Raw genomic sequence first — 21,435 nt, forward strand, 5'->3', positions numbered from 1 at the left:
TTGCCTTGCATGCATGAGGCCCTGGGTTCGATTCCTCAGCACCACATAAGCAGAAAAAAAAAAGCCGGAAGTGGCACTGTGGCTCAAGTGGTAGAGTGTCAGCCTTGAGCTGAAGAGCTAAGGGACAGCGCCCAAGCCCAGAGTTCAGGCCCCACAACCGGATCAAAAAAAAAAAAGTCTCACAGACTTTAGGCTGGCTTTGAACCATGATCCTCAGCTCTCAGCCTCCTGAGTAGCTAGGATTTCAGGCATAAGCCACCAGTGCCCAGTTGAAACCCTCTTTTAAAAGACTGGCATTTTAAAAGACTGGCGTTTCACCCTCTGTTGCAAAAACCATTGATCAAGACAGTGTGGATCAGCTCACTGCCAACTTAAGCTCTGCAGCTGGCACCATGCATACACAAAGGAGCCTGAGCCATGCCAATCTCACCTCAAGCTTTCTTCTAAGCTGAATCACATGCCTTCCTTCCCATTCCTCTTCCATCATACAAATGGTTCCTGATAGTCTACCTCAGGAAGCATTTCCAGGAGAGAGGTGTAAGATTCCATTAGACTAACTTGCTGACAGCACTCAGAACTTTATATTTCTGTTGCTTTCTATGCCTAATTTTTTTAACCAAAATATATATGTTATACATAAAATGAGTTATAGTGAATGTTCTGTTCTTCATCATAGTGATGTAACATACATTAGTAAATTTACTTTTTAGACTTTTTTGAACACATTAAATACTAACTGATGAGAGATAAAGTACTTAACCCTGATCACATGAATAGAAGAAGATGAGGAAGTATGTCAGTTCATCAAAATTACATGATATAAGCCCAGAGTGTTCCATAGGGAAAAAGAGTCTTAGCTATGAGGCCCATGTGCCCCTGAATGACTAAATAAAAGCACAAATTATCATTTTTTCCATCATTCAGTGACTTAGAGTTTCTCTCTTCTTTTCTCATTCCCTTCTTCATCTATAACAATCAAACTGCACACCGAGAGCAAGGATCAAGCATTTAAGCAAAGCACTTGATGCAAAGATCATAGCATATGTAATATGATGCCAATTCTGTTCTGTATAGCACGAGAAAAACATTAGAAATGGTCCTAATCAATAAGTACTTGATATTGAGCACTTGAAGAGCTAACTATACATAGGGTCTATTGTTAGGCACAAAAACAAAACTCCAAGTTGAAGAATCAGAACATACAAAAGACAGGAAGAATGTGGATGGCAGAACAGAGGAAAACATGTCTTTAAATACACTATATACTTCCTAGCAAAGATGAGACATGAATTTGGCTTGAACTAGTGAAATAAGTCTATATGTCTTAGATATGTAGAATCTAGGATGGTCAATACTGGGCAATGGCTAGGGAATGAGAAAGCATGTGGACTGATCACAAGATAAGTTTGGAAGGAAAAGTAGAAATGATGGGGCTGGTGAAACTGAATGGGACAAGATCGTATAAAGCCTGAATAAAGAATGAGGGTCACATGACAAAGTTGTATTTCAGAAGTACGAGGCAACAGAACTAAAATGGCAGAAAAGCAAGCAGTAGAAATGAGAAGGACAAGACCTGAGAAACTATAGGGGCAATCTTGACAGGATACAGTAATGGATTAGTATGAAAGAAGAGGAATGATTTCCTGCTGTGTACTCTCCACATGGTCTCAATTTTCCATGTAAAATGGTTCATTCCCTTATTCTTTCCTGGCAGTGATCCTTTTGCTAGCAATGTGAAAGTATGAAATAAACAGTTGGGTTTTGTTGTTGTTGTTTTGCTTTTTGTGCTGGGGCATGAATTTGGGACCTTGCACTCTCACCTGGCTTGCTTGCTCATAGTTAGTGCTTCACTACTTCAGTCACTGCTTCAACCTGGCATTTTGCTGGTTAATTAGAGATAGAGTCTTCCAGGTTTTCCGACCCAGACTGGCTTTGTCAAACTATGATCCTGTGATCCTTCAGCTCTCAGCCTTCTGAGTCACTAGAGTGACAGGGGTGAGCCATCAGCACCCGGTTAAATTAGTTTTTAATAATATTTTTAGGCTTTAACTTTTTAAATGTTAAAATAAAGGCAAGACTGAGGAATAACTTAGTGGTAAAGCCTTTTATTAATGTGCATGAAGTGTTGAGGTCTATCTCTAGACTAGAAAAAAAAATGAGGCAAAAAAGAAATGGTATTTATTTCCATGGCTGAAAAATAATCAAGGGCACAAATACTTTCCACACGATGATAAACAAAGGTGATTATATGATTCTACAAACATACATTAAGTTCTGTCATTATTTATTGATTGAACAATACTAACTGCAGAATTAAATACTAGCAATAGAACATTCATTTTTCTTGTCTCTGACAACTATAGAACGATCCTGATGAATGGCAAACATTAGCAAATAAACAAAAATATAGATTCTAATTTTAGCTCTGGCTTTAACTTGAGGTCTGACAGCAAGTAATAGCTTCATTTCCCCCCATTTCTGTAAATGAGCATCAAAAGTGAACAAAACTGTCTTACATCTGTGGAGATATCTGAAATAAATGTATCTAGGCTTTCCTGTCTCATTTTTTTAAAAGCTTGAACCAAACTGAAGTTGGACCAAAATGTTGTGGGGTTTGTTGTTGTTGTTGTTGTTGTTTTTGTCAGTTGTGGGGCTTGAACTCTGGGCTTGGGTGCTATCCCTGAGCTCTTCAGCTCAAGGCAGGCACTCTACCACTTGAGCCACAGCATCATTTCCGGTTTTCTGGTGGTTAATTGGAGATAAGAGACTCAAGGACTTTCCTTGTCCAGGCTGATTTTGAACCGTGATCCTCAGATCTCAGCCTCCTGAGTAGCTAGGATTACAGGTATGAGCCACCAGCGCCTGGCTCACAGTGAAATGTATTATTTTGTTTGAGTGTCATTAGGAAAGTATATTTTATAAGCTCTAAAACAATTTTGAGGTATCTCTTTTTTTTTTAATTTTTTATTGTAAAGATACTATACAGAGGGTTACAGTTACATGAGTGAGGTAATGAGTACACTTCCTCTTGAACATTGTTAGCCCTTGAGGTATCTCTTTAAGAAGGTACCTCAGGAACTGAAAGTTAAATTTCATTTGGCCTCAGATTAAATTTGCCTCTAAATGTAACAGGAAAAAAAGAAATCCACCAGACAACCTAGTAAAACCAAGAATTGTAATAAAACACCTTTGTGCAATATGCACAAATAAAATATTGCTGTCTGAAACCTATCCTCTACTTTCTAAATCTATAAAAAGAAGCTAATGGATACTGGATAAAAACAAAACAAAATACATACAGTTGGTCATTATTCCCTCATATTCATTCATAATAATAAGCCACACAACAAAAACTTCCAGGTAGGAATAATGTTTGTCATATCTTTATTAGGATTCAAGGAACAAATTACCAACAAATAGCAAAAAGTAAAATAATAAAAATAATGAGCAATATTTTACTAAAATAATTAAGGTAGTACATGACACCATACAATTATTATTGTTCAACACACACATGAATATAAACACACAACACACACACACACACACACACACACAAAATTTGGCAAGCAAAAGAGCTCATTAAAAAAAAAATTACCTCGTCTCCGCCCATAGCTCCTGGCTGCATGTGAACACAGAAGAAAACCATGGGTATTTGTATCAAAATAGTCTGTGAACATATTATATTCTTTTAAAAACCCTCTGTGAATGTACAATCTAAACCACAATGTTAAGGAGAAATTCAATTGCATGTGGCAGCCACTGGAACAGATACAATGGTGCTTCAGCAATACAAGTCTTACAAGGATTTACACTAGGGCCTACTTCCGTAAGTTTCTTTTTAAAAATCCAATTTGTAAGTCTTCATTTGTACTTTATATTACCACCAAACATCCCTCAGAAAAATATTTGTCCTAAACAACTAAAAACTGCAGCATATAATAGGCAGTCTGAATTTCTTGCCAGACACACACCTATATACGTTAAAGAAATTTTAAATTCAGTATTTATTTACAGAATGCATTTCTGTAAAACTTTCAGTGATGGTTCTCATATCTTCTCCATGTATTTTCTATTTTATAACATAATTGAAAAAAAATACATTGCACATCTATAAAAGACTTAACAAAGTAAAAGGGGATTAACTCTAGGCCTACTGAAAAAGCACTGTTACAATGTTTAATCCAGCCAGACTGTGGCATCATATATTGCTAGGAGATCCTTTTACCTACCATGGTTTTCAGGGTGGAATATCTCTTAAATTCAGTAATTCATATTCTATTAAAAATAAGTGAGAACTCCATTTAATCCTTTTCCTATCAGTTGTAGGGCTTGAATTCAGGGCCTAGGCTCCCAACCCTTTCAGCCACAGTGCTACTTCTGGTTTTCTGGTGGTTTATTGGAGATAAAGTCTCATGGACACTCCTGCCAAGGCTGGCTTTGAACCAGGATCCTCAGATCTCACCCTCCTGAGTAGCTAGGATTATAGGACTGAGCTTCCATCGCCCAGCCTAGTATATTTTTAGTTTCACAAAATTTGGCATACATTGATAAAGGAAAATAATCTGGAGTCACATTTGTATTGGACAGACAGCAGTAAAAACAAAACTATTTTCCCCTAATAAGATAGAACATGGCCAGCCATATCTTCTGCTTTCTACTTTTCTTCAGATGTCAATTTTTCCCTCAGCCACATACCCTTAACCTTTTAGCTTTCCCACTACTCAAATATTACAAAGGGTTATACAGTTTAAACCCTTCTTTCTTGATTCTTCTCCTACTACAATTCTCCGTGAAAACAAATAAAACAAACAACAAAACCCTTCTGAGCATCATGAAGAAAATGGGAGCACTATAGTACTTTTTCCCTAGAAATAAATAGTCTCAGCTACTAACAGTGCAGAGATCAAAGTGGCAGTTCAAGGTAACTCAGGCAAAAAGTGGCAGGACCATACAGAAATCAATAAGCACAAAGAGTATACCTCTAATCCCAGCTACACGAAAGGCCAAAGTTAGAAGGTCAGCTACTGCAAAAAGTCCCTCCCTTCCAGAAAAACAACTGAAGCAAAAAAAAAGGCTAGTGGAAGCTTGAGGCCCTTAGTTCAAGCCCCAATAGTGCCAAACAACTTTAAATAAATAAGAAGGCTGGGTACATCAATGAACATGAACCAACACAAAATGATCAATCTCACATAGGAAAAAAAAGAATAATGTAACTAATCCTCTTTATCATATACTACCTGAACTATGGATTTATACTAGATATCCCTGGAGATATCCTTTACTGATTTACATATAATAAGCAACTTAGATCTCATAAAAATTACATTTAATCTTAGAAATCAAGTTGTGGTTGTCCTTGTCAGGTGTAGTAAGTAGAGAGGAGCATAAAGGCAGGCCTTTGAGGGGATCGTGGTAATGTTTTGGTCTCAATTTGGGGATTCTGAACTTGCTATAATACATTTTAATCTACCTATTTATTAAAATTTGTGCACTATACTGCATTATATAAAAACAGCAAACAAAAACAAACAAGGATAAGAGCATGGCTCACATGGTAGAATGCTTGCCTGGCCCTAAGTTTAAACTCTTAGCACCACCACCCCAATGAAAAAAACTGAAACAAGACAAATATTTAGATTAGCTCTCTGGTTATAAAACATAGAAAATCTAAAGTATTAATATTTTATAGCCTCTAAATTATAAATCTGAATGAGAATTGTTTTTTAAAGTCTATCTGAATGAACATTTAAAAGTACATGTATTGGCTGGGAAGGTGGCTCAGTGGTAGAGCGCTTGCCTTGCATGCCTGAGGCCCTGGGTTCGATTCCTCAGCACCACATAAGCAAAAAGAAAAAAGCCGGAAGTGGCGCTGTGGCTCAAGTGGTAGAGTGCTAACCTTGAGCTGAAGAGCTGAGGGACAGCGCCCAGGCCCAGAGGTCAGGCCCCATGACTGGACCCCCCAAAAAAAAAAAAAGTACATGTATTTTGCAGTAAAAAATGTACATTTTTCCAGAACTAAATTTGCAGGGTCAGTGTACATTCTGAGTATCCTTCTCATGTTAACAGTACCGTGCTCTGTTATGCATACAAAGTAATATTGAAATGGGTCATCTGTCACTTCTTATGACTTGGCCCATACTAGGTTTTAAATGGCTGTACATGTGATTCACAAGACACTATATATACTAGGATTGTGTGTGAGTGTGTGTGTGTGTGTGTGTGTGTCTCTCTCTCTCTTTCTCTCTCTCTCCATTTGGAGCTAGAAATCAGGGCCTGGGTGATGTCCCTGAGCTTTTTTCCTCAAGGTTAGCACTCTACCACTTTAGCCACAGCTCCACTCCTAGTTTTTTGGAGGTTAATTGGAGAGAAGAGTCTTACAACTTTCATGATCTGGCTAGCTTCAAATCACAGTCCTCAGATCCCAGACTCCTGGGTAGCTAGGATTTACAGATATGAGCCACCAGTGCCCAGCCTTTTTTCCTTCCCCCCTTCTTTCCTTCCTTCCTGCCTGTCTGCCTTCTTTCCTTCCTTCTTTCTTTCTTCTTTTTGGTAAGACTTCTTTTAGAGTACTTTTAGGTTTATAGAACAGAGGTTTTCCATGGACCTCATATATGCCTCTCCTCCCCTGTTCAAAACATACCCCAACAGAGTGGTACATTTGTTATAACTTATATACACTGAGATATCATAATCACCCAAATCCATAATTTACATGCATCATTTACCACTGAGCTACATCCCTATCCCTTAAAAATATTTTATGTTGATCTTCACTGAGTTGTAATTGATGAAATCTTTGGAAGTATATTTGCAATTTAAACCATTTAAATGATTAAATCTAAAAACATTAATTGTAAGTGTAGTGAATGCTATTAAAAGAAAGTCCAAATTCTACAGTCTACTTGAGTATAGAAAACACACACAAGGGAACAATAAGTAATTTGACAGTTTCCTGCATCTTCATTGCTGGAGTGAAAAGCCCTAACTCCCATCACTGGAGACAGATTCACACATGCAAGGAATTTCTTCCAAAATCCAATAAAGACAGTCAAAACAATTTCAAACTTTTACTTAGTCTTCAATTATCAGGTCATGTAGACCAGGCTAACTATTCCATTTTCCAGAATAAAAAGTATAAATAAGAAGACAATATTTCACCAAAGATACTACATTTATGTGTTTGTTAAAAGAGCTAAAAAAAAAAAAAAAAAACAAGCCACCAAAAATCCAACACTCTTAACAATTAGGTATTTAAAGTAAAAAGAATACTCTCAACGTGGAGTTCCTGGATCTCCGATTCTATCACATCACCCTGACCAGTTCACCTAGCCTCTTTCCTTTCTGGTTTTTGGGTAGAAGCTCTTGCTATGTTCCAGGCTGGCCTGGAACTTTGAATACTCCTGCTTCTCTCTCCCTAGTACTGGGGATTATAGGTGTGTACCACATAGTCCAGCTCATATAACTTCTTGAATTTGTTTTCCCTATCTGTAAAATGAGGTGAAAACAACTACAACAACAAAAAAACAGTCTTTTAGGTCCATGTTCATATACTGCACTTAACCAAATTAGCTTCAAACAAATATTTTAAAGTCATAGAACATCACATATCCCTTTGATTACTACTTTTCTTTTTTTCTTCTTCTGTGTGTGTGTGTGTATGTACGTGCATGGCAGTAAGTACGGTTTGAACTTAGGGCCTTGAGTTATTATTCCACTTTTTTTGCTCAAGGATGGCACTCTAGTATTTGAGTCACATCTCCCCTTCCACCATTTTTCATTTTAATTAGTCATCATTTACAATGTGTTCATATTGGAACTTATTTTATATTAATATAATTTTGTATCAATTTTATTTTTAAATCTGTTTAGATAAAAGTTCTTTAAAATTTTCAAAATCTCAAAAGAAATTTCAAGTTAAGGAATTATTTTTAATTCCTTCACTATCTTATTACACTGCTAAGAAATTAATTTACTTATGTCCACTTTCAGTGAACAAAAATAACAATGTGCTTTTCGATTTTTGGAAAATTCCATCTGGAATTCTAGCAAAGCTGGCTCTCTTTCCATTCTGGCATAAAGGCATCATGTGCTCAGCTCCCTCTCTGCCACTTCCTCTCAGCTGAGTCTCTCCCCAAGGAGTTGGTTCACACTCAGCAAAGCATGAAGGGGGGAGGGAGGGAGAGGCACTGCAGCTACACAGGAGAGCCCAACACAAACAGGCATACCAATGCCCTTTCAAAACATTTCCTCTTTTGATTTAACAAATGTACCCGTAGTCCTTAGTTCAAACAGAAATAGAAGCAAAACCTTCCAAAATATTTTCAAAGCATTCGTAAGATGAAAAACGCACAAAATGGTATATACAGGTTGCAAACTCTAGGGTCTTTAGATGTAAGATATTTGACAATCAGTGACCTCAAAACTGCCCAAGCAAGTTCAGTCTCTTTTTCAGTTGTTTTGTGGTTTGTCTTTGTGGTACAGGAGATAAAACCCTGGGCCTCATACATGTGTTCTCATCTCTAGTTATAGTCCTGCCTCCCCCCTTTTTTATTTTTAAGATTTAATTTTTTTAATCTTCAAATTATCACAGAAGGGGCTGGGAAGGTGGCTCAGTGGTACAGTGCTTGTCTTGCATGCATGAGGCCCTGGGTTCGATTCCTCAGCACCACATAAACAGAAAAAGCTGGAAGTTGCACTGTGGCTCAAGTGGTAGAGCACTAGCCTTGAGCTGAAGAGCTGAGGAACAGCGCCCAGGCCCAGAGTTCAGGCCCCACGGCCAATAAAAAACAAACAAACAAATTACCACAGAACTCTCTCATTGAAATATCTTAGGGCTGAGAATGTGGCTTAGTGGTAGTGTTTGCTTAGCATGCATGAAGCCCTGGGTTCAGTTCCTCAGTACCACATGAACAGAAAAAGGCAGAGTAGTGCTGCAGCCCCAGTGGTAGAGTGCTAACCTTCAGCAAAAGAAGCTCAGAGACAGTGCTGAGGCCCTGAGTTCAAGCCCCAGGACTGGAAAAAAAAAAAACAAAAAAAACTAGACACTTTGATAAGAATAAGGGCAAAAAAAAACACACACACACACAAAAAAAAATCTCTCCTCTTCAAAGGGTGTTGCAGATTTTCTATTCACCTCTTATAACTTGGAACAGCCTCTATCTGTAATTTGAAGAACCCCAGGAAGAAATGGCATGAAAACTTTTGAACTTCTTACTTACAAAGCTATTATCTAAAGAAAAAAAAGTCATTGTGGTACTATCTTCTCTGAACAAAAGTATATTCACTTCCCATATATAGCAGTAATACTTGGCCTACACTGTGCCTCACCTCATCCAAGTCTACAAAACAAAATAAAAATGAGGTAGTTACACTGACTATCACAACTGCCCACTTGTAGATTTTTAAGTTAAGGCTGAGGGAGATTCAGAGACTTTTTCAACTAGAGAGGATCCATATCACATGGATGTACCACAATTTGTTTAGCCATTCTCTAGTTGAGGGACATTTGGATTGTTTACGCTGTGTAGCTAATAAAAATCATGTTGCTATCAATATTGGTATACATGTCTGTGTGTGGACATTGGCTTTCTTTTTTTCTCTCTTGATAGATCCCTAGAAGAACTACATCATGTGGTAGGTATATGTTTTACTTTTGTGGGGGGGAAGGGGATATGGGGGGGGGTCGGTCATGGTACTTGAACTCAGGGCCTAGGCATTGTCTCTGAGCTTTATCGCTCAAGGCTAGTGCCACAGAGCCACTTCAGGTTTTCTGGAGGTTAACTGGAGATAAGTCTCACAGAATTTCTTGCCTGGGCTGACTTCAAACTGCAATCCTCAAATCTTGGCCTCCTGAGTAGTTAGGATTACTGGTGTAAGCAGCTGGCGCCTGGCTTACGTTTTACATTTTAAGAAACAGACAAACCATTTTCCAAAGTGGATGTTTAGATTTTCACAAACCACACTTTAAAAAGTGCCAACATCTGGAAGTGGTGCTGTGGCTCAAGTGTAGAGAGAGTGCTAGCCTTGAGCTGAAGAGCTGAGAAACAATGCCCAGGCCCAGAGTTCAAGCTCCATGACCAACAAAAACAAACAGACAAAAAGTGCCAACATCATATGGAAGTAACAACCGAAAAGAGGTTATAGGTCTCAGAGAAGGTGCATAGGTAAGAGAAAATATCTCATCCACAGTAGAAAAATCACACAAAAACAAGTGAAAAAATAACTTCCAGTAAAGCCACTCTAGCTACAAGATGAGTTACAGGTGTTTTCCCGATGGAATTTAAGGGAGCACAACTGTTTAAATAAAACCAATGTAAGATCAACTCTATTTTAGAAATCTAAAATGTACAGAAAGCCTGGCACTGGTGGCCCATGCTTGTAAATCATAGCTACTCAGTGTAAGGTCTGCCCCTGGATGCCCCTTACCTGAATACCACATGAGTGCTACTGTTCTTACCCCTCTCTCTGCTCTTTTCTAGCTCTTTCCTCTCTCTTTCCCAGCTCTCTCTCATTCCCAGGCCTTTCCCAGCCACGTGGAGTGCCAACATTGCCTGGTCCCAGCAGGTCTACTGAATAAACCTACCCCTTACCTGAATACCACGTGCGTGCTGGTGCAGTTCTTACTCGGCTATCTCTTTTTAAAAACCTAACACTCAGGAGGCTGAGTTCTGAGGATCTGGGTCTCAAGCCAGCCCAAGCAGAGACTCTTCTCTCTAATTAACCACCAAAAAACTGGAAGTGGAAAAAATGGCTCAAGTAGTAGAGTGCTAGTTTTGAGCAGAAAGCCCAGTGGGAACCCAAGGCCCTGAGTTCAAGCTCCAGTTCAAAAAATAATAATTAAAAAAATGAAAAGAAAGCCAACCATAATGTCCATGTAACCAACATACAAGGGCAGCTCCCAAGAATGTATCTACAGCTGGGTGCCGGTAGCTCATACCTGTAATTCTACCTACTCAGAAGGCTGAGATCTGAGGATTGTAGTTTAAAGCCAGCCCAGGCAGGAAAGTCCGTGAGACTCTTATCTCCAATAAACCACTGGAAAACTGGAAGTTGTGCTCTGGCTCAAACAGTACAATACTAGCCTTGAGCTAAAAAGCTGAAGGACAGTGCCCAGGCCCAGAGTTCAAGCTCCAGTACTGACGGAAAAAAAAAAAAAAAAAGAATTTATCTACAAGTTAGACACTAAGCTAAGCTTTGTTTGGATTCACAAATAGCCATGTCAATGATCATTATCTCCATTTTATGAGGGAAAAAAAAATCAAAGGCAAAGAGAAGAATGTAGCCCTAAGGCTATATAATTTGTAAGAGGTGAAAGCAAATCTCTGAGACTACAGACAAAGCTATCTATGCTAACTATGCTAACTACTGTGCTAACTACTGCTGCATCTTCAGGTTTCACAGGCCCTCCAGCTGGCCTGAAAATGGCTCCCAGAAACAGAACCATACCATCCCTTAAAGCACACTGCAACTTGGTTTCTAATTTTGTACTTATTAGGCAACTTTCTTTTATTGCTTGTTTTCCACAGCCTATTTTCTACTTTGAAAAATAGGATCTGACAAGTCAAAAGGAATAAAATAGATATAATTGGAAGTGGTATATCTTAGAGTAAACTGATACTACCCATTTTGGTTTTGAACATTAACTGACCAGGAATTTAGTTCACTTGGTCCAAATAGAAGCACTAATATTTGTTCTGAAGGACTAAGATAATAAGAGGAAAAAAATCACCAAAACAACCTAAGTTGGAAAAATGTGGCTGACAGAACTGCTACTATACATGTAGCTAAACATTCTCAGCAGTCTCCTTTCCTCTTCCAGTAGGATCAAGAAAAACATATTTTGCAAACTTCTAGTCTTTTGGGTGAAGATGAAAGGCAATGGCTTTAAAAGCTAAGAAAAAAAAATACATACCCATTTCAGTGGAGAGGACTGTTTAAGAACTCTTTTAGAAATTCTGGACAAGTAGCCTCAGGTCTTATTTCACTGCTTTATACTTCTGGCTTTTCCTGAGTAGTTTATTGGAGTTAAGGGTCTCTTACCAACTTTCCTGCCCGGGGTGGCTTTCAAACCACAATCCTCAGTTCTCAGCCTCTTAAATAGCTAGGATTACAAGCATGAGCCACCAGCACCCAGCTCCTACCTATCCTTTTATATTCTACCACATCCAGCTTTTCGATTTTATTACCCCTTTCCTGAAAATATATTTCACCATTAATCTAGTCTCTGACAAATAATCAGGAAATCTGAACTGCTAATTTTAGTAATTTATGACTTTATTTCAATTATTCCATATGAAGATTAAGGGAAAGGAAGAAGGAACCAGGAAAATAACTGTGGGACCAGTAAATGTTAGGCAGAAAAAGGAAGAAAAAAATACACAGTTTATGTGTTACATGTAGCTACATGAGCTGTGCTCATCTATAAAAAGGGAAGAAAAGATTTATCATAGCAATTCTATCGAAGTGTGTCATCCCACAAGTACCTAGCAAGAAAGATGATCATCTCAAGTTGGAACCCACTTTAAGAGAGAATTGATGGTAAGTAATGCAAACATGGAATACATATTTTAGAGATTTACCCAGTAAATCTCCCATGTGTATCAAGAGTCAATTTGTGTGTCTGGGAGCATGAGAAGGGACATCTGCTATCACTCACTTGGCTAAGGAGAAAATTTCAATCCTGAGAGATGTAACGGTCAGGTCGTATAGGTCCAAACAATTTCTGTCTAGAGACAGTTCTGCAAGGTTACTTGGTCTATAGTTCCTAGGAAGGAGAATTGAGGCTAGCCAGATAGTCTACTAGTGTTATTTAATGCCATGACTTTCTGGATAATAACTTTTGCTTGCTCTAGAACTTAATCCAACAATTGCACGGACAAAACCCATCCTAGCCTGTAAAACTGTTAACATCTATAACACACAAGGTTCATTAACGGAAGTTTCCTAGATGTTTATCTTACACATCTATTGGCTATTTACCTCAATAAGAAAAAAATTTAAGTTATATATACATTAGGTGGTTTACTCATTCACATTCTCTGCCCTGTTCCCTCTCTCCCATACCTCCTTCCTTCACTAATGGTACAGAGCAGGAGATGGTAATCATTATGTGTGAAGGGCCACATCAAAAACAGCTTAGGCTATGTGGACTCTCTCTTTGTAGTGCAAAAAACAGGCACCATAAATAATCCATAAACAAATGGTTGTAGCTATGTCCCAGAACATATTAATTTTGTTATTTACAAAAACAGGCATCAGAATACTGGGGTGTGGCTGAAGTGGTAGAGCACCTGGCTTGGCAAGGTCCTGTTCAATCCCCAGTAATGACAAGAAAAAGTTTACAAATCTAATTATAACTGAGACTGGTAGTTCACCCTATAATCCTAGATACATAGTGGGAGGGGAAGGAGGTGCAGAGATTGAGAGGTTGGCTTTGAGGCTAACCCAAGCAAAAAACAAGATTGCTATCTCAACCAAAAATTTGGTGTGTGGCATCCCACACATCAGGAAGTATGAGAAGATCACAATCCAGGCCTGGATAGGCAAAAGCAAGACCTTATCTCAAAAATAACCAGAAGAAAAAAAGGTTGGAGGCATGACTTGAGTGGGAAAGCACCTGCAGAGCAAGCACTGAATTCCACCCCAGTACTGCCAAAAACACGGAACAAAAACTCAAAACTAGCCTTAAGCCCAATTTGGCTTACAAAGCTATAGTTTAAAAGCTGTAGTTTGCCAGTGCTTGTTGTAGAGCAGAAATGTTTATAGCTTTCATCAAAATTACATATAGTACTTGTTAACACATAAGTTTCTGGACTTCATTTTTAAAGTTTCTAATTCAGGAAGTCTGTAGGAGGGCCTAAGATTTGTACAATATTAGTAAGTTCCCAGGTAGTGCCGATGCTCTTCATCCAGGACCACATTTTGAGAACCACTGATAGAGAACAATGGTCTATATTACACTTAGTGAAAGACTAAAATGTAATCAAAAGTTGAAACTACATGTTAAAAACATGACCACTAATTTTATAGAATATTTCACATGAAGACTTACTGTTGAGTGCCATTATATTATCTGTTCCAGGATGATGGAAATTTATTCCCATACGTCCTAAAAAATAAAATAATTTTATTTTAAGCACAGAAAAAAATTCAATATAATTATTTCAAATACATCATAAATATACACATTACAAAAAGCTAGAACAGATTAATTTATAACAATGTTATAAAAAGCCAAAGCATTTACAATTCTTAAGTCAAGTCATAAAACACATATGCAAAAAAGTCTTAAAACAAAACCAAAGTCTCAACATAAATAAAATATAACAGAACAAAAAAAGCTTCCAATAGTCTAAAGTTTACACATCTCCCACATTCCAATTTAATCATGCTTATTTCCGCATTAAGCAAGTTATTTTACACAATAATTCACACTGCCCTTCAAATTCAAGCAGAAAAAAAATTCAAAATATATAAACTTATACTTGAAGCTTAGAGAAAATAGAAACATGCTTTGTAATGGCTCAAAAATGCAACATTATCATCAGAATGACAGAGTGAAGAAAGATGGCAAAACTTACATAACAGACTGACCTAAAAACCTACATCTCTTATGCTACTTTACTACTAAGTATATTTGTGACCTTGGGCATAATGCTAAATTCTAGACCTGTATCCTGTATCCATAACAGGAATTGTTAACTCTGCTCATATTAGCCAACTTCTTATTTTTCTATACCACTAAGAATAATTTTCCTATTTTTAAAGGGTTACAAATAAGACAAAAACAAAGGATACTATATAAAAGAGGCTATATGACCTGTGAAACCTAAAATAGTTCCACTTGAGTTCCTTCAAAAGTTTGGCAACCCTTAGTCAATAATGTAAGATGGGATCAGATGTTGCAGGAATGATGGTCCCCAGAGTAAAAACTAAAAGATAGGGACATTTGATGTGTTTTTTTTTTCATTAATTATGGGAGAGAAGGGGAGAACAAAAGAAAAATCTTAAGTCTTTTATGAGGAAACAATGTACTTAGTACGATTTCTTGCTCAATTCTTTTTTTTTTTTTTGGGTCCGGTCATGGGGCCTGAACTCTGGGCCTGGGTACTGTCCCTAAACTCTTCAGCTGAAGGCTAGCGCTCTACCACTTGAGCCACAGCGCCACTTCCGGCTTTTTTGTTTTTGCTAATGTGGTGCTGAGGAATCGAACCCAGGGCCTCAGGCATGCAAGGCAAGCGCTTTAACCACTGAGCCACCTTCCCAGCCCCAATAATGTTTTAAATTGCCGAGGTTCTGAGTGCTCTATATAGGCTTTTTTTGTTTTTTGTTTTTGTTGGTCGTGGGGCTTGAACTCTGGGCCTGGGCGTTGTCCCTCAGCTCTTCAACTCAAGGCAAGCGCTCTACCACTTGAGCTACAGCGCCACTTCCTCTTGCTCAATTCTTTCAACAAAAAACTTACTGAAACCCTAACTAGTATATAATCTAGTATCTGTGAACAAGGCTCTGCAAGATTTTTGTGACCTATTATGTCCAGGTTTATCATGATATTCTCAGTTTTATTAATTTTATTTCACAATCACAGTCTAAGTATATGTGAGGTAAGAATGATAAACAACTGTAGTTTTAAAAAAAGTGATGAGCCTGGCACTGGTGGCTCATGCCTGTAAACCTACTCAGGAGGCTGAGATCTGAGGACTGCAGTTCAAAGTTAGCTAGGGCAGGAAAGTCCATGAGACTTTTTTTTTTCTTTTTGCTGGTCCTGGGGGCTTGAACTCAGGGCCTGGCTGCTGTCCCCTGAACTTCTTTTATTCAAGGTTAGTGCTCTACCACTTAAGCCACAGAGGCACTTCTGGCCTTTTCTGAGTGGTTTGTTGGAGATAAGAGTCTCTCTGAGGGGCTGGGAAGGTGGCTCAGTGGTGGAGCACTTGCCTTGCATGCCTGAGGCCCTGGGTTCGATTCCTCAGCACCACATAAGCAAAAAGAAAAAAGCTGGAAGTGGCGCTGTGGCTAAGTGGTAGAGTGCCTTGAGCTGAAGAGCTGAGGGACAGTGCCCAGGCCCAGAGTTCAGGCCCTACAACCGGACCCCCCCCCAAAAAAAAAAAAGAGTCTCTCTGACTTCCCTGCCCAGGATGACTTTTATCCTTAGGTCTCAGCCTCCTGAGTAGCTAGGATTACAGACATAAGCCAGTGACACCCAGCTCTGTGAGACTCTTATCTCCAGTTAACCACCAGAAAATCAAAATTGGCACTGTGGCTTAAAGAAGCTTTAAGCAAAGGAGCTCAAAGTACTGCACCCTGAGTTCAAGCACCATGACCAATAAAAGAAAAAAAAGTGATGAACTTTTCACCAAATATAGTTTTAGTATAGGATTGTCATCATTTAATAGTCAACTCCTCTAAGTAGGTATTCAATGGCCCAAATGAAAAGCTTCCTAGTGGACAGAACAGAATAATGCCTCAAATAAAAAGAAGTAATTATGAATTCCTAAGCAAATCACATCTTTTGTCTAATCAAGACCACCCCAATTTTTTTTCAGTACTGGAGCTTGAACTCAGGGCCTAGGCACTGTTCCTTAGCAAACTCAAGGCTGGTACTTTACTACTTAAGCCAAACTGCCACTTCCAGCTTTTTGATGGTTAATTGGAGATAAGAGTCTCTTGGATTTGTCTGCCTGTGTTGACTCTGAACCTCAATCCTCAGAGTTCAGCCTCCTGAGTAGCCACAATTATGGGGATGATGCCTGTCTTATCCTAATTTCTTGATAATTGTCAAAGGTCATTTCGTATTAAGAACTGGTGTGAATGGGCTTGGGGCTATAGATCTGTGATAGAATTCTGACCTAGCATGTATGAGGACCTGGGTTTGATCTCTGGCACTTCAAAAAAGAAAGAAGACAGAAGAAGGAAGGAAGGAAGGAAAAGAGAGATAGAGAAAGACCCTCAAAAGTAAATCATGTGTGGGTATGTTAAAGGGAAAGTCATCAAAAATTGATAGATTCTGATGAAACTGTTTCTGATTTTACCAATACACGTAAGAACTTCAATAAAAATTAATTTTTAGGACTGTGATGTAGCTCAGTGGCAAAGTGCTTGTCTACCAAGTGCAACATCTTGGGTTTGATCCCCAGTACCAAAAATAAATAGACAAAAAAATTACTTTAAACATTAGGACAAAAATATTGAATCTGGGGCTGGGAAGGTGGCTCAGTGGTAGAGTGCTTGCCTTGCATGCCTGAGGCCCTGGGTTCGATTCCTCAGCACCACATAAGAAAAAAGAAAAAATCCAGAAGTGGCGCTGTGGCTCAAGTGGTAGAGTGCTAGCCTTGAGCTGAAGAGCTGAGGGACAGTGCCCAGGCCCATAGTTCAGGCCCCACGACCAGACCCCCCCTCAAAAAAATACTGAATTTGCCTCTGGTTTTACGAAGACTATTTTGCTGCCATTTATATTAGAATTTTTTTGAGATTATGTTTTCAATAGAAAAATGTCTATTTGGGGCTGGGAAGGTGGCTCAGTGGTAGAGCTGCTTGCCTTGCATGCCTGAGGCCCTGGGTTCGATTCCTCAGCACCACATAAGCAAAAAGAAAAAAAGCCGGAAGTGGCGCTGTGGCTCAAGTGATAGAGCGCTAGCCTTGAGCTGAAGAGCTGAGGGACAGTGCCCAGGCCCAAAGTTCAGGCCCCACGACTGGACAAAAAAAAAAGAAAAATGTCTATTTTATTTTCATGTATCATATATTTTTACATATTCACTAGAATTATTTGGATTCCCAAGAAGTAACCCACTGCTGAAAGATATATTTATGTGTTTATACATGTCATGGTGGCAAACTTAGTCCTGTTTTTGGCCTCCAGCTAAAAGGATCTACACAGATTCTCTTTAATGCTTGCAAAAATAAAACTGAAAGGGAGCTGGATTGTCTTCTATCATTCCCTATCCAATGCTGATTACTTCCAATTCAATTTTTTTCTAAGGAGCAGAACAAGAGCTTTAGGTGGTATTTTACAGATGGAAGGCATTACTAATTACTACTAAGCAGAGCACTTTTACATTTCCTGGTATTTTCCCTAATTCTATTTGTTTTCAGTGGATCTCTGGGTAAAAGTTAACATGGATTTCATAAGAAACTCTAGGTTAATGTTAGACTTATAGAACCAATGATCTAATTTTACTCTCCAAATAGAGCATTTTTTTGGAAAATCCTTTATAGGTTCTATACCTCTTTAAAAATTAATGTTTACATTATAAAATGCAATCTAATTTCATCATAGAAATTTTAAACAAGGGAAAATGAAGAAAATAAGATCAGCAAAGACAGCAGAGTTAACATTTTGATTCATTTTTTTGCAATTTAGGAAATGTGTATATGTGGAGATTTCTTTTCTAAGACTGGAATTATTTATCACAGTTTTCATAATTTGTTGTGATCTTAAATCCTATACCTATTAAGGAATCCTGGTGGGGGGAGGGGGGAGAGGGAGAACATTTGTAAGAAAAAAAAAAACAAAAACCTGATTCCACATTCAGATGAGGCCTTTTCTTTTTCTTCCTTTGGTCCAAAAAATACTGCTGTTTAATCAGCTGTGAAAACAGAATCAAGTGTGACATCTGGTGATTTTTGTTAATGCAGTCTGGTGCTGCCAGTGTGACATTTTTGTCACCTGTCCGGGGTCTGCTATTTTTAAATTGTTCTTGTCAGCTAGCTCTCTTTTAAGTGTAGTGTAAAATATAAGGTTTCATAAGCTGAAGGCATAGTTGGTGTTACTGAGTTAAATGATGCTGTGGCAAGCTGAGCCTGTGTCCCACTTTGCCCACTGCATAGGACCTAATAAGAGTTAAAGAGAATGAAGAAAAAGGTTGAAGGATAGGCTGACATGCTTGCTTAGACTGTAAAAATTAGTTTCATAAGCTCAATTCACATGCATATTTTGGAATCTAGTTTTAAAAACACCTCATTCTTACTCAAATCACAGAGTCCAAGTAAATCCATATTTTTGTGCCTCAAATAAAAATTGAAAATTTTAGTAATTTATAATTAACTGAAAAAGTTAGTAATTTATGAGGGCTACAACTGCTGTGCCTTCTTTTTTTGCGGAGGGGAGTAGTTATGGGGCTTGAACTCAGGGCCTGCTATCCCTAAGCACTTCTGCTTGAGGCTACCGCTTTACCACTTTGAGCCACAGCACTACTTCCAGTTTTCTGGTGACCAATTGGAGATAAGTGTCTCATGGATTTGCCTGCCTGGGCTGGCTTTGAACTGAGCTTCTCAGATCTCAGCCTCCTAAATAACTAGTTACATCAGTGCCTAGCTGTGCCTTCTTTCAATCATCTCCTTTATTTTGAAAAGTCAAATACTTCAGTTTCACATAACGGAAGGTTGTGCTGTACTCCAGAGAGGATTGTAAGATAAAATGCATATTCTGTTGGATTTTGTTTCCCATCAATTTTCTCTGAAAAGTTGGAGACATATTCGTCAGGGGAAAAAAGTCTGTAATATGCAATATAGGATATGTCGGGGGAGGGACAGTAAAATGTTTTTAATCAGTAATAAAAATCTCACTGCTATAATATTCTATGTTCCAGATAAGCAACAAGCTCACTAAATAACCAATGAGCTTTTAGCTTGAGAATTGCTCCTAGATTCTTCTTCACGTACTAGTTACTAGATAATTTTTGGCAAGTTCTTTTCTTTCTTTTTTTTTTTTTGGCGGTTGTGGGGCTTGAACTCTGGGCCTGGGCGCTGTCCCTCAGCTCTTCAGCTCAAGGCGAGCGCTCTACCACTTGAGCTACAGCGCCACTTCCGGTTTTCTGGTGGTTTATTGGAGATAGGAGTCTCACGGTCTTTCCTGCCCAGGCTGGCTTTGAACCGCGATCCTCAGATCTCAGCCTCCTGAGTAGCTAGGATTACAGGCATGAGCCACCAGCGCCCGGCGCAAGTTCTTTTCTTTTCTTTGTTTCTTTTTTTTTTTTTTGTCAGTCCTGGAGCTTGAACTCTAGGCCTGGGCACTGTCCCTCAGCTCTTCAGCTCAAGACTAGCACTCTACCACTTGAGCCACAGCACCACTTCCCGCCTTTTCTGCTTATGTGGTGCTGCGGAATCGAACCCAGGGCCTCATGTATGCAAGGCAAGCACTCTACCACTGAGATACCTTCCCAGCCCCAATGATAACTTTTTAAAATCAATTTACATGGTGAATTTCGTTACATATTACCACAATGAAAAACAAAAACAGGCAAGAACTCTACTGCTGAGCCACCTTCACAGCCCCACAAGTTATCTTCTTGAGACAGGGGTCTTGCTATGCTGTACGCACTGGTCTCAAACTTGTGGGTTCAAGTGATCCTGTCACCATAGCCTACCTAGTAGCTGGGACTATAGCATGTGTCACTACACCCAACTTCCAAAAATTATTAAATTCTTTGGCTTCTGTTTCCTCATTTAAGACAATTTAAGCTGGGCACCGGTAGCTTACACCTGTAATCCTAGCTACTCAGGAGGCTGAGATCTGAGGATCATGGTTCAAAGCCAGCAATAAACCACTCAGAAAACCGCAAGTGGCACTGTGGCTCAAGTGGTAGAGCCTGTGGCTCAAGTGGTAGAGCGCTAGCCTTGAACTAAAGAGCTCAGGGACAACACCTAGGCTCAGAGTTCAAGCCCTACAACCAATTAAAAAAAAAAAAAGACAATTTAAGAATTGTTGACAATTATTCCAAGCATAGTTTTTTCTTTTTTAAAAAAAGTCAGGTGATTAGACTGTTATATTTAAAGCCATGCAAGTTGACAAATGCTTGTAGTCCCAGCTAACTAGGAAGCTGAGACAGAAGGATCCTTTGAGCCCAAGGGTTTGAAGCTAGTCTGGACAAAAATAAGCAAACTTATGTTATCCCACCATACAAACAAACAAACAAAAAAGGTTGAAGAATGTATAGAAAAAAAAATCACTTCTTGGTGATTTAGAATTTGTCCCTAATCTGTCCTTAATCCATAGCTAGCTTGCTTGCTTCTTCTTTTCTTTTCTTTTTTTTTTTGGTGCTGGGAATCAAACTGATGGGTCTCAATCATTCTAAGCAAACTTTCTACCATCATAGAAGTTGTTAACTTTTATACTATACAAACTGATAAGACACTGAAGGGAGGTAACATACAAATAAAATTAAGCAATTATCAAGCTACCGAAGAAATAATGTAGTTTCTGAAACATCAAGTTAACAAACTGTAATGAGGTGCATTTTTTTAAACCATAGGACCTAAAGAGTCCAAAAGAAGGGGCCAGGCTAGGAAGGTGGCTCAGTGGTAGAGCCCTTGCCTTGCATGCCTGAGGCCCTGGGTTCAATTCCTCAGCACCACATAAGCAAAAAAGAAAAAAAAAGCCGGAAGTGGCGCTGTGGCTCAAGTGGTAGAGCGCTAGCCTTGAGCTGAAGAGCTGAGGGACAG

The 21,435-nt window shown here is 38.7% G+C and overlaps 1 protein-coding gene across 1 annotated transcript in view; it reads right to left on the reverse strand.

The window, feature by feature from the left end:
• Cpeb3 (cytoplasmic polyadenylation element binding protein 3) overlaps positions 1–21,435 on the reverse strand; it is a 156,896-nt gene that overhangs the window by 89,074 nt on the left and 46,387 nt on the right. The window contains exon 4 of the mRNA XM_013034321.1: positions 14,054–14,110. Coding sequence (XP_012889775.1) covers positions 14,054–14,110 — 57 coding nt within the window. The remainder of the gene's footprint in view (positions 1–14,053; positions 14,111–21,435) is intronic.

This window comes from Dipodomys ordii, unplaced genomic scaffold (genome assembly GCF_000151885.1).
Source record: "Dipodomys ordii isolate 6190 unplaced genomic scaffold, Dord_2.0 Scaffold188, whole genome shotgun sequence".
Classification (NCBI taxonomy): Eukaryota; Metazoa; Chordata; class Mammalia; order Rodentia; family Heteromyidae; genus Dipodomys; species Dipodomys ordii.